The following is a 13,968-nucleotide window of genomic DNA, read 5'->3' as shown; positions in this document are numbered from 1 at the left end:
GGGAAGAGATTGATTTGTGTAGGTGGGCAGTCATCAAAGCCAGGTTAATTTGAGCAATCTGTATGTAATTTATAGAAGAAGGAAAGTACTGTTACATAGCTTACAAGAGAAACATTGCACAGCAATAACCAGTTGGCAGAGTTGAGGGTGAAGAGGAATTTGATTCTGCTCATGGTGCCCAATTTGTTGTATTCTTGTATCTTGATTCTTTCCAAGGCCCCATTCTGTGGTTTTCTCTAGTATTTAGCATGTACATGATACAGGTCAGTGGGCGTTAGTCCTGGAGAATGAATCTATGTGTAACTTCTGCAACTTGGGCATTATATAAATAAGCAAGTGAACAAATACCAGTGATTCTCTGCTTCTCTTTTAAAGACAACAATATGCACAGGTGCTGGCTCAGCAGCAAAAGGCAGCCCTCTCATCCCAGCAGCAGCAGCAGCTTGCTATTCTCTTGCAGCAGTTCCAGGCCCTGAAGATGAGGTGAGTTACCCCAGACTTGAACTGAGTACCATTCTTCCTATACTCTAACTTGTATATAATGATAATTATAATCTTATCAGTGGTCCATCCTATTCAAGTTTGCTCATATTTGAGCATTATATATTTTAAACATTGTGTGAATATGAAACTGTTGCAGGATGTTGATTACTTCTTTATATATGTAGCCTTTACCTCAGAATGTTTATGAAAATGATGAGGAAATCTTGTAGTTGAAATCATACCTTTTTGACAGATCTGTTGTGCTGGTAACAGAATGGCTTTGCCAATTGAGTTCTGCAGTACTAGGTGCTTGTTCCTCAAATTAACCTATAAGCAGCAAATGCAGAACTGTAGCAGTAGCTGGCTTAGCCCTTGACTTGGCAGCAGGGATGAGATGAGCGAGAACTCTGCAAGCAACTAGTGTTGTCCACATCATATTTTTGTTTTAAATAGAGGTGTGGAAGGAAAGGAGTATGTTACAAGTTACTGAATCTCATGCGTGTTCAGAGCACTCCTCCCTGGAAGTGGCATGTTGACTCTTCCTGTTGGTATTACAGAATATCTGAACAGAACATGATGCCACCTGTTACAAGGTCTGTGTCAGTGCCGGACACTGGCTCAATATGGGAACTTCAGTCAGCTTCACAACCTACAGGTAAGATGCTTAGCACGTGTCAGATTTGTTGAGAAAAGTTCATGGATTAATTAAGAGCCAGCATTTTTGAGGTGATCACTCCCTTTTTGACACTAGGGGAAATAATTTCTGCATCAGTATTTTTTAACTGGTTCAGGCTAAGACTAATGTGTTACCATGATTTTGCTTCATAAAACATAGTAACAGCATACACAAGATTTCCCCCTTTTGGTTGTTTTTTGTTGATGTGCTTATTTTTGCTTGTCAATGTTTGTTTTCTTCACTGTCTAGTCTGGGAAGGAAGCAGTGTCTGGGATCTCCCCATTGATACTGCAGCTCAGGGACCAGCTCTAGAACAACTTCAGCAGCTCGAGAAGGCCAAAGCTGCAAAGGTCAGAAACTGTTTTGTACTGTAAGAAGTTGGGATTGCTGTTCTGCAACGTAACTGTGGTTCCTGAGCCAATGGAAGACTCGTAGCTCTTCAATCTTTAGGCCACTCTGTACGATTTTGATTAGATTTTCATGGAAAACACTATAAAGAAAATAGGGGTTATAGAAACCAGTTATTAAATCCTTGTGGACTGCTGTTTGGAAACCATTGCTGTGGCAGTACTGCTGATGTCTAAAATAGTCGTTATGTTTTTTACACTTGTGATTAAAAACTATTCACTAGCCACCTCTGTTTTAAAATGGGATCATCATGAGCTGTCATGCCAAAACCTGAGTAGGAGCAGGTAGTCGTTCTCTTAATCCTTGCATCTTTTCACCAGAATTGGTTTGGGGAATCGCAAGAGTCCTGTTTGTTGGGGTTGTTTCACACTTGCACTAGCATTAAATTATTTTTTTAGTTTGAACCTGTATGATTCTGTACGTTTCCTGAAACTGGCTATTTTATGATGACTGCAAAGCAACTTGCTACTACCTTCTAAAGTCAGAGGTTATTTTAAGGAGCTGATGTAGAAAGACTGACTAGAGAACTGGTGTTTGTTACAGAACAGAAATTGTCAGAAATTGTTCTAGACTATTTCAGGAATCTGACCACAGTAGGCAGCCAGCTGATAGGTAAAATTCAATTAAGGGAGAGCATCTGTCAGAGGCTTCATCTGTTATGTTGTTACTATAATCTCAGCAGAGTTGCCCTAAGAAATGGTGTAGGAATACGTTACCTGCATCTGAGCATAGTTTTATGTGAATTGTAGCTAGAGCAAGAGAGGAGAGAAGTGGAAATGAGGGCCAAACGAGAGGAAGAGGAGAGGAAAAGGCAGGAGGAGCTTCGGAGGCAACAAGAAGAGCTACTTAGGAGGCAGCAGGAAGATGAGAGGAAACGACGGGAAGAAGAAGAACTGGCCCGCAGGAAGCAAGTGAGTTTCCTCAATGTAGTTAATCTCTAATTAATTTTAATACTTTATAAAACTCACTTTAAGAATCCTGTGGGGTCTATTTAATCTTTGGTAGGTGTGTATGAAGACAGTTCTAATATTTTTCATGTGAGTATATGAAATGATTCTTCTTCTGTTCTTGATTTTAAGTTGAAGAGCCCAAATTGCAATCTGAGAAATGGGCTTTGATGGTTCACTTCAAGATAGGTTTCTGTCTGTGAGCCAAGAGGCTTTATTCTGTGTGGAATATTCCTTCCCAACTTCTTAGTGTCAATATTAGACTATAGTTAGTTGTGCAGATATTGTATGTTTAATCTTTAGTCACCACTTATGCAGTCTAGTGTTTTGATATGGGTATGTTCTGCAGTAGACTGGAGCTTAAGCAGCTGTTTCAGATAAATAAAATGTAGAAGGATATAGTGGAAAAAGTAATGTATCATTTAGCTTTTTCTTCCTTGTTTTTTCTTTTAACTTAGTAAATAATCATTTATTCAAAAAATTATCTGGATTGTCGTGGAGTTTTTCAGCTTTGTTTTCTAGAGTTGATATTTGGGAAAGGAAAGGATATAGTTTGGACAAGCAGATTTGTTAAAATTAATTACGTGATCTGTATTGCAGTAGGAGAATGAATGTAGGAGTTGTAGTAGGTTCTCAATCTTACAAGAATATGAAATGGAGACTTTATTAGCTTGACATTTCTAGCATTTACTTCTGAATTCTGTATGGAAGAAAGATTAGTTGTTCTTTAAGTGTTGTAGGAGGGAAAGGCAGTGAAAGATAGTTTTCACTTGTGTGTGAAGGATAAGGGCAAGCACATTGTTGAGCTTATTCACTAAGGAGTTAGTAAATGCCCTGTAAAGTAGCACATGAATAATAGGTGAAAGTAATAAATAATTTTGTCCTTTACAATATTTTCAATGTGCTTTGGTAGGCAGTTGTGAAGCGTATTTCCTGGTTTAAGAATCAGACACTTCTGAGGAAGCCTCTAGAATCTTTAGCTTTATTTCTAAGATAGTCATAGACATCAATTCACTCAGTGTTTGGGTTTTGTCACTGAAGATCTATTTTAATAGGCTGCAGTATGATATGTAGTTGGCTTTCATGGTATCTTTAAGAATCAAGTCTATAAATAAATGGCTCCTTGCTTTAATCTGTCTATTTTGTGTACAGCAAGTCATTATGGTATACAGTGGAAAAGCATCCTTTGATGCTTGAGTTCAAGCTTTACTGTAGCATTAAAGCAATAATATACTCAAAAGTTGAACTTTTGAGTTAAGTTGCTTTAGATCTGTTCTAATAATAACTAATTTTTCAGCTGATCACCTGGTAACTCAATGTGTGTCATCCATGGTGGCTTCAAATAAATAGACTTGGGTTGTTTCTTTTCAGACTAACAGTTTTGCTACTATGTATAACTTCTTAGAAATGTCCATTAAATTCCAAAGTTTTTTGTCCATTTTGGATTTGTACAGTAAACAATCTGACTCTCCCTTTCTGAGATGTCATGGGAAATAATTATTTACAAGGAGGAAGCAGAATGGGGTTGAAAATCAGTAACAGCAAGTATCTTAGTTCATTACCAATGGAATAATTGCCACAATGCTTAATTCTGAGCAGTAATGTCTTGAAAAGGTAAAAAAGAGTTTAAGCATTTCTCTGGAAAGAGAAAATAATACTGTATTCTGTATTTTTTAAAAAACAAAAGAAACTGGTCTAATATTTGAATCTGACTTCTGTACTGGAAGGCATTGTAGAATCAGGGATGAACTGATTTATTAGCATGGATTTATACAGAGGAGATGATGCTTAACAAATTTGATTAACTTCTTTTGAGGAGATGACAGTGAGAGCTGAGAGGGGTGAAGCAGTAGACTTAATCTGCCTGGACTTCAGGAAGGCTTTTGATGTAATACTGCATAAAAGACTAGTATATAAGGTTAGTAAATATGCTGTTGATGGTGAATTCTAAATAAAAAAAAAAAATAACTAATAGAAATTCAATTCTGTAGGATGAAATGTCATACCAAATGTTGAATCCAGTTCTGTTCATAGTTTTCATCAATTACTTGCACTGTAGAATTGCAAACAGTAATGCCCAGCTTGTGTAGCTCCTGTATTTCTCTTTTGTTTCTGGTCTGATATCTTCTATTTTGTAATGATTGATCGCTTTGAGGAACAAAATTTGAGGTTTAATAATTAGCTAATAATTGTGTTCTCTTAATTGTCCTGGTTCAAAGATGAGATCCACAAAACGAAAAGATTTGTAAGCCCTAGTAACATGGACAAGTAGAATTGTAGGTGTTACTAACTGCAAAAAAATCTGCAATATTTTATTTAAGAATCCAGAGTCTATTGAAATGAGGATTTTCTGCAATATTATAGATACTTTTAAAAGACCTGAAACAAGTTGGCTGTACAGCAAGATGTGTGGTTGAAAACAATTACTAGAAAAGATGCTAAAGAATATTGGGATTCTCTTGGAGCAGGAAGTCAGTGGCAGAAAGCTGGAGAGCTTTGAAAGTTTTTGGTTACATGCTCAAACAAAAACATTGAATAATAAGAAGATACAGAAGTAAATATTTAAGGCAACCTTTTCTATAGGTGTGAAGAGTAGGAAAAAAGAATTACATCAGCCAAGTGATTCCCAGCTTCTCATAATCTTGAAGATTTTTTTTTTTACTCATGTTGGTACAACACTGTTCATCTTCAGTTCTCTAGGGGAGAGAAGTGGGGTTTTTTCTTTTTTTTTTTTTTTTTTTTTTTTAATTGCCATCATTCAACAGTGTCTCTCCTGGCATGCCTGAGCAAGAAAGAGATCCCTACAGCTTTATTAATGGCAATTCTAGCCTCATTTCCCAAAGGGAAGGTAGGGCAGAGATGTCAATGAACTGCTGTCGTATAGGAGGACTTGGTGACTTTGTTCATCTCTCTCAGGTACTACACGTTATGTCAATGGCTAGTGCCAAACATCCCCCCAGCCTAGCTGGCCGCTAGGCATCCTGAGCCGAGATCCTGGTGTGTGGTCTCTAGTCAAACAAAACAGACTGGCACACCTCCAGCCTCTTCAGTAGACTTTTCAGTAAAAGAAACAACAAGCAGAAATTTTTCAGCACTTGTATTGGGAACACTTGATTACTATGACTTGAGTGCATGTGTCCCAAGGCCCAAGTTACAAAAATGGTGTAGGTGTTGTGTGTTGTGCTTGAAGCTTTTGTGAATATGACAAATCAAGGACTTGATTAATTGAGAAAACAATTCAGACTACTGTTTTATGTCCAGCTAGTGGAAGAAAAACTTACACTTACCGCACTTACATTTTAGCACTAAACCACTTAATTGATATACAGGAATATGAATTACTACTTGGCTTGCAGCCAGCACCTCTTCAGTGCCATAGGATTGCTTGTAAGGAAAAAAAAAAAAAAAAAATAAATCTGTCTACTGACAGTTATATTGTAGACATCTGAAGTTAGCCAGGGTCAGAGAAACCTGGTCCAGTTGTTCAGTGAACTGTACTGCAATTTATCTATGCTGTGTGTATATGAAGGTTTGGTACCAGATTTAGTAAAAGGGTCTTAGATTTCAGAATTAACTTCCTTGATTTACTGGAGTTCAAAATTTATATCTGTGCTGCACAATTAGTCTCCCTTCATTCTGTGAATAATGTATTGCTTATAAAAAAAACTTGTAAGAGTACGATTGCAAAGTACTGATTGTTCAAAAAGAAAATGTATTTATGAAAGGTTAAAAAAGTTCATGTGCAAAAAGTAGGATCTTTAGGTTGAGCTGGTAGGATAAGTCAGAAAGTGGAGAGAAGAATAGGAGGGATGAAAAGCAGAGTGACCTTAACGCAGTTGCTGGACTTCAGAGATGAAAAAAGGCAGCAAAACCCAAGGGTATTTCATGCAAGGCAAAGTCAGAACTGGTGCGAAAAGTTGCACAGATGCACTCCCATTTAACAATACACAGGAAGCCAGCTGAAGGCTGGTTGTGCCCTATTCCTCCAAAAATCAAGTAGCAGAATGGAGAAATTTCTGTTTATCTTGATCTTCAGAGCAGTAGGAAAGGGTGCTGAAGTTTTATTGACTGAAGTAAATAATTTTGCTACTTGGAAAGCAATTTATTGGAAGCTATTTAAATAATTTAGGGATAGCCCAAAACAAAAGCCCTCAACACATTTCGTTGCCCGTAATACTTTAGTATAGGAAAAGCCCCGTCAAAGCCCTTTCATTGAGTTCCACATCTCTGAGACTTCCAAAGGTTACAGTTTTCTTAAGTGCACTGGGCTGCTTCAGCTTATTTCTGGTGTCTGGATATGTGGTTTGAGTTTTGTAGTGCACTTTAGTCAGTGTTTAGAAACTCCTTATAAGTAGGAAAAGCTTCCAACTTACAGCTGACACCCAAAAAAAAAAAAAAAAGAATTAATGATACCCACACATTAAAATACATATATATGTGCAAGTACACTTAGTACATATCGGAAAGAGGAGTCTCACCCTTTTTCATTCTCAACACCATTCTTTTTAAAACCAAAGATAGGCAATGATTTAACGTGTTCCTTTTTTCATTAAAATAATTCATTTATGTATGAGATGCACATTACATCAAAAAACTTGTTAACATGTGGGTCTGTAGTTAATATAATTGTTTTGGTAGTGCTTAGCCTGGAGCTAAGGAACTTTTCTTGAGGCCATTTATCTGGCCAGACCATGTTGTAGTCTGTGTTCTGATGCAATTCATCAATAAAATGGCATTTACAGATTCACATTTTGTTCCCAACTCCAGGAGGAAGCCCTGAGGCGACAACGAGAGCAGGAAATTGCACTAAGGCGGCAGCGGGAGGAAGAGGAGCGGCAACAACAGGAGGAAGCACTTAGAAGATTGGAAGAGAGGAGAAGAGAAGAGGAGGAAAGACGGCAACGAGAGGAGTTAATTCGTAAACAGGTGAAAAATGGCAGAAGGGAACTATTATATTTAATTATGGAGGCTGCCAGAACGAACAGGGTTTGAAACTTGCATCCGTGCCTGAGACACCCATCAGTTTTGGTGGAGGAAGGCAAAGTTTGTAGACAGTATTAAGTGAATGAAAACCAGGTTGTTTACCTGTATCCTGATTTCAGACAAAATAATCAGAATCCAGTCTGCCCTTTGGAAAATAAATTTGTGTTGAATGAGTGTTTTCCTTCATGTTTGAGCCTTAAGAATGGCTTTGCAGCATGGTATTTCTACTCCTTTCTTCAAAAGAAAGGCAGATTAGAGTACAAGAATAATAATTTGTTTTGAATTGTCACTCTCTGAGCCTTTATTATAGAATTGTTATCTTTAATGTCATCTGAGATAATAAGTTTTGCCAGTCTTTCCGTACTATGCCAAGACTATACCCACTATCAAAGTTTCAGCTTTTTTCTTCCCTTTAATGTTACTATTAACAGGCTTTTTTCCCCTGGGGTCAGCTTTAGAAGTCTGTATTGGGGAACTTGAGCTTCCAGCCCCCAAACTGATACTGTCACAGTCCCTAAATCAAACTAATCTTGAAACATGATTGGCTTCACATTTACTTCCAGGTCCATTTCAGAATTGCCAGTTGTTATTTAAAAATTCGTTTTCAGGGGCCTCCCTTACAAGACGTTCATTGCCACTTCTGTCCCACCACGCAGTCATCTCCTTTGTTAGCAGAAGCATCTTTTCCTTTGCAACTCTAGTGTTGAGTAACAACAGTAACCATCACTGTCTTTGTCACCTGTTTTCTTCTTTCATGTCAAAACCTCTTCTTCCTTTATTCCTGTCAAGTTTTATTCCACTGAAAGTGTAGCAGTACTTGACTGTAAGTAGTATAAGCAGGTAGAAGCTCAGACTGAAAGGTGTGTAACTCCTAGAAGGAAAGTGGCATGAAATTAGCTACTCTGAACTAGGGAGATGTCATTCTCTTCCAAGTTCCTTGGTGGAGCAATGGCAAACTTATATTTTTAGGGGGTATAGACTATATTATTGGGCTTTCTTGCCTGACAAATGTAAAGGTAAATGAACAACCTAAACAGCACAGATTACGGATATAAAGGTCTCTGTTCTGTCAGAATGTCAATACCACAGAGTAGGAGTAATTTAGATTTTCTAAGTCTACTTAGACTTTACTCCTCTTTATGTCCTGGGAAGGAAGAGGAGGCTGCCAAGTGGGCACGTGAAGAGGAGGAAGCCCAACGGCGCCTTGAAGAAAGTCGGCTACGCATGGAAGAAGAGGCAGCCAGACAGCGGCTCGAAGAAGAAGAGCGAAAGCGCAAGGAGCTGGAACTCCAGCGCCAGAAAGAAATAATGAGACAGAGGCAGCAGCAGCAGGAGGCTTTACGACGGCTGCAACAACAGCAGCAACAGCAGCAACTTGCACAAATGAAGGTAATGTGTCTCTACAGTTTAACTTCCTCCTTCAGTTCAGTGTAGGAAGTAAAACCACAGCTGAATTCAGGGTTGTCTAGACTAGCTTGAGCAGATTGGGGATGGTTGAACTATATGGAGAAGGAAGAGGGTAAATTGTTGACTGTGAAAAGTGATGGGAGAAACAAGAGGTAGATAAGTTACAAAATAAAAAAGAAAAAGGTTCAGTCAATAGAAGTGTACTAGAAAGGGATTCGCAGATGAGTACAGATGTTTATTCTGCTGCAATGAACAAGGGCCAGTGCAAAGTTTCTAAAGCTTGGAGTTCCTTAAGTCTTTGAAATCAAAATTGATGGCTATTTTTCAGGCAGTGATGTGTTACATTATTCTTGATATGCTGTGTCTTTGACCCTATGATACATCAGAGGGCAGTTCAAAGAAACGTAGTTTATATGTTGTGCTTTTTCATACTTAATTGTACCATTTTATACTTTCCAGTATTTTGTTAAATTTTAAAGGTGGCCTTTCTTTTCCCTTGTGCTGTGGGCTTACACTGATTTTTCATGATTATACTGCAGCGGTATTCTCTAAAATGTTTTGTAATTCCTAATTATGTCTTTTTTGGCCCAGCTCCCTTCATCTTCAACATGGGGTCAGCAATCAAATTCAGGAGCTTGCCAATCCCAGACCACACTGTCATTGGCGGAGATCCAAAAATTAGAAGAAGAACGAGAACGGCAGCTTCGAGAAGAGGTAAATACTAATAGTAATGGAGTGTAACTTGTTAGAGTGGTCTCAACTATGTGACTGCTTAACTGTCAATAAAGTTATTAGAAGGAATGGTGAAGATGAGGAGTGTTTTTTGAAATAGCATAACTCAGTTAAAATCCTACCTTTCGGGTGTAGGTTCAGTAAGTACTTGTTTGAAAGTTTTTATAGCTTCTTAATACAAGTATCTGAAAGGAGGGAGAACTGTACTCTTTTAACCCTGGGAGTATAATATGTTCACAAAACAATATAAAATTATTTTACATCTGTAGTCTAATATGTTTGCAGATATGCACAAGACCAGGGCAGTTTAGGGCAGGGGGAGGGGTTGAAGGGGGCAGGGGGAGCAAGTGATGGTAGGGGAGAAGGTATTCTTCCAAGACCTCAAATGCTTAGCTGGCTGCAGTTGTGAGTTGACAATTTTTTTCTGTCCTAGGCTAATAAACAATTTGTATTTACTGGTTACTTAGTGTCTCCCTTTTTGGAGGAACTGTGATGGCTCAAAAAATAATAGGTCAGCCAAACTCCTCCAGGAGAGAGTGATATCAGTTTAAAACCAGCTTCCCAGCTAGACTTCTGAATAGTAATGATCTTTTGAAAGTATGGACAAGTGTTTTTGTCTTGCATGCAACAGCAAAGGCGTCAGCAGCGTGAACTAATGAAGGCCCTCCAGCAACAGCAGCAGCAACAGCAGCAAAAATTGTCAGGCTGGGGTAATGTCACCAAACCAACAGGCACCACCAAGTCCCTGCTGGAGATACAGCAGGAAGAGGCAAGGCAGATGCAGAAACAGCAGCAACAGCAGCACCAGCAGCCGAACAGAGTCAGAAATACTACGGTACGTATGGTATTTATGTAATCAGTATGCAGAGGGAAACAGTACATGACAGTTCTCCATGTCTATTCATTACTGTTCTGCCAGGTCTGGTGCTAATAACCAGGATCTCTTTGTTATGTTTCAACAGCACTCTAACCTGCACACCAGCATTGGGAATTCAGTGTGGGGCTCCCTAAACACTAATCCCAGCAACCAGTGGGCATCTGATCTAGTCAGTAGCATCTGGAGTAATGCTGATACCAAAAACTCAAACATGGGTTTCTGGGATGATGCAGTGAAGGAAGTGGGACCTCGTAACTCGACCAATAAAAACAAAAGCAATGCCAGCCTCAGGTAGGAATTGGGGAAGGAGCTTTTGCAAAGAAAGGCTACGACTCCTGAGATGATCACTTAGCAGTTATAACATCTTCGTCTGTTTTTCTTTTTTTTCTGTGTCGCTCAGGATCTGTTTTGACAACAAAAATAGCTAATAGGTGACCATTCACAATTTATTTTGTCATTTACGTAGAAAATTAGTTGGTTTTTAAACAGCGTTCACACCTTGTAAACTAGTGAGTCTTGTAACATTGTACTGTATACTGTACTGTTCATAAGTCTGGTCACTTATGATTTATTATATGTGTTTTCTTTACCTCAGTAAATCTGTAGGTATTACAAGTAGACAAAACAAGAAGGTGGAAGAAGAGGAGAAGCTGTTGAAATTGTTCCAGGGGGTTAATAAAGCCCAGGATGGATTCACTCAGTGGTGTGAACAGATGCTTCATGCACTCAACACGGCCAACAACTTAGATGGTAAGAGGTGGGGAGGAATGTAAATGATCCACTGTGAGAAAAAATATTCAGTTTGTTTCCTGACCAGATAGTTCTGAGGGACAGTAATAACATCAAAGTAATGTTTTTAATGCAGTCAGCAAAATGGCATCGTTAAATAGTGGTCCGAAGAACTGCCTGCATCATCTTCTCCATGGTTTTTGTTGGGCTAACTATAGCAAATCAGTGGGGATTGGAAACAGATTTGAAGTCTGCCACCCAGAGCTCTGCTGTGGATTTTTGGTGGTCATGGAAGCATTATCAGGCAGGTGGATGAGGATCCAGTTCACTTTTAAGTGCAAGCCAAATTATCATATGTCCCTGTGCAAAGCTTTTTTTGGTGTGAAACTGGTTGGGTTTTGTACTAATTCTGCTGGAGGGCACATAGAGGAATGCCCAGCCTGAGATCACAAACTGATACCTTCTTGTACTACTGCTTCCAGTGTGGACCTGCACAAATCCTTGTGCTCCAGCATCTGCATGCTGCAAAGTTGTGGTTCTGTGGGACCCACAAACCTGAGTGGGGAACAAGAGCTGCGCCAAGAGCCAGGATCACACCTCGCACAATTGTAGTGCCACAGCTTCCCTCCTCTTAGAGGAGAGATACTGGAAGTGACTTCTTGGCCTCATCTGTGATGTACTAACTAGCTTCATCTGGTGTCTCAGGAGAGGCTGTGGCCCTGCAGGGCCATCATGGGTCATACATCCGCAGTGAGCTTCTGTGCTTCCAAGGCTACTTTGTGCCACAGGCGGCAGCCTGTTGTCCTGGTGTCTTCCTGGCTCATGATTTGCTTTGCCCTTCTCTGTGTTAAAATAAAACTCAGTGCAACAAAGTTAGTCTAAGGAAAAAAAATGGTAAAGACACCTTGCACGTGAGCTAGCTGTTGAACTTCAGGTCCTTGCAGGTCAGGTCAGCTACTGTGGAGTGTGATCTGTTGTGCTTCAGCCAAAAAGAGATTGTACTGATGACAGCTCTGGGAGTAGTATTTTCCATTTGGGCCTGGCATTAAATTTGAACATTAAAGCTGGCAGCGGCTCAAGCTGATGGGCTAACATACCCATAGGATTGTCAGTTTGTTTTTCCTTCTCATCGCATTAGCTGCCTTTCTTATCCTTGCTTTGACTGCAGAATAGATGAAGCATTCTGTCATAGGGCTTTACTGTAGGGAACTTGGAAGGGGAAGCTGTTTGCCATGGCTACTAGATTAGTGAATATTTGAAACAGAAATCCAAACTTTGTGTTTATTGCATGTATGTGTTCACGTATCAACATGCATTCCCTCACGGTCTGCCTTCTTCTTGCAGTTCCCACGTTTGTTTCTTTCCTGAAGGAAGTGGAGTCTCCCTATGAGGTCCATGATTACATCAGAGCCTATCTTGGAGATACTCCTGAGGCCAAGGAGTTTGCCAAGCAGTTTCTTGAGCGCCGTGCCAAACAGAAAGCCAGTCAGCAGCGGCAACAGCAGCAGCAACAGGTAAATCTTACTCGCTACAGTCCTTAGGAGCAGTGTATAGAGAGTATATTTGAGTCTGAAGAGGCTGCATTTCTGCTGGATTGATAGGAGGATGAGCAGGATTTTACAGGCCATGTGAAATGCAGAGAATAAAGCAGATTTCAAATATTTACTGCAGAATCAAGTTTCCTTTATAACTAACAGTTGGGGCCAACTGTAGATCAAATAATAGTGTCTTAACACACTGATCCAGGATATGCTTTAGAAAGATGAGGTAGATGTGTTGGATGGATGCATCAGTGGTTAGTGCTGCCACATATGATGTAGAAAGTGCTTTGGGCTTTCTGAATGTTTTCAATATAAATAAACCAAACTTAATTGCGCTTTATAATCTTGCTTTGTTTTCTAGGATTCAGTGTGGGGGATGAACCACAGTTCGCTACATTCGGTCTTTCAGACCAATCAGAGCAACAACCAGCAATCCAATTTTGAGGCTGTGCAGAGTGGGAAGAAAAAGAAGAAACAGAAAATGGTTCGTGCAGATCCCAGCTTGTTAGGTCAGTTTTAATTTTTATAAATTAATGTTTAGTTTGGGAAAAACCTCGTGGAGTGTAGAATTCCTGTTAACCTTAAGTGGGAATATTGAATTTGAGCAGAAAAGGTAGTTGTTGAAGTGTCTTTAGAATTTGTTTCAGTATTACTATTTTAATGATTCAAAAAAACTCTATATCAGTTTCATGGAAAACTTCTGTTGAACTTTCCCTCATTAAAAGATCTCTCCAATACCTTGGTTATTACCTGGAAACCTTTAAGTAGTTCAGGGGTGTCAGTTAAACTGCCTTTCCTCTTTTGAGTCGACCTATGCCTATTTTATTGAATTAATGAATTAATACAGCTTCTCGAGGCTTGCCTTTCTTCCTACCTTTTTACATGAGCTAACCACCCTAGTCAGAAATGATGGCAAAGATTTTATGGAAAAAAAAAAAGTCGAAAACTGGTCATAAGTTTTCAGTTGGAGGCAGTGGAGATGATGACATCATTAGTAGTCCCTCATTTATTTGTTTATTTATGTTCTCTATTTTAATTTTTATGTGAGGATGGTAGTTAACTAGTCCTTATAGCATTGATGGAAAGGTTTCTTTAAAGTGGCCTTTAAGATACAAGGGCATTGTGTAGGTACCTGAGTACTGAGCATTGTGGAATGTAATATGGCACTGTGGTATTCCTGTAGAA

The 13,968-nt window shown here is 39.2% G+C and overlaps 1 protein-coding gene across 16 annotated transcripts in view; it reads left to right on the top strand.

Moving 5' to 3' along the window:
- The window catches only part of GIGYF2 (GRB10 interacting GYF protein 2), a 79,315-nt gene that overhangs the window by 62,136 nt on the left and 3,211 nt on the right, over nt 1-13,968 (top strand). For 9 of the 16 annotated variants that reach the window (XM_030027049.2, XM_030027048.2, XM_030027055.2 and 6 more), the window contains 13 exons: nt 376-483; nt 1,041-1,138; nt 1,409-1,509; nt 2,317-2,478; nt 4,331-4,432; nt 7,282-7,440; nt 8,650-8,886; nt 9,496-9,618; nt 10,268-10,471; nt 10,599-10,804; nt 11,109-11,263; nt 12,587-12,756; nt 13,145-13,292. In XM_030027049.2, coding sequence (XP_029882909.1) covers nt 376-483; nt 1,041-1,138; nt 1,409-1,509; nt 2,317-2,478; nt 4,331-4,432; nt 7,282-7,440; nt 8,650-8,886; nt 9,496-9,618; nt 10,268-10,471; nt 10,599-10,804; nt 11,109-11,263; nt 12,587-12,756; nt 13,145-13,292 — 1,973 coding nt within the window. The remainder of the gene's footprint in view (nt 1-375; nt 484-1,040; nt 1,139-1,408; nt 1,510-2,316; nt 2,479-4,330; nt 4,433-7,281; nt 7,441-8,649; nt 8,887-9,495; nt 9,619-10,267; nt 10,472-10,598; nt 10,805-11,108; nt 11,264-12,586; nt 12,757-13,144; nt 13,293-13,968) is intronic. The other 7 variants (XM_030027058.2, XM_030027057.2, XM_041126833.1 and 4 more) reach the window with 4 other exon arrangements.

This window comes from Aquila chrysaetos, chromosome 10 (genome assembly GCF_900496995.4).
Source record: "Aquila chrysaetos chrysaetos chromosome 10, bAquChr1.4, whole genome shotgun sequence".
NCBI lineage: Eukaryota > Metazoa > Chordata > Aves > Accipitriformes > Accipitridae > Aquila > Aquila chrysaetos.
This window is presented reverse-complemented; position numbering and strand designations above follow the sequence as displayed.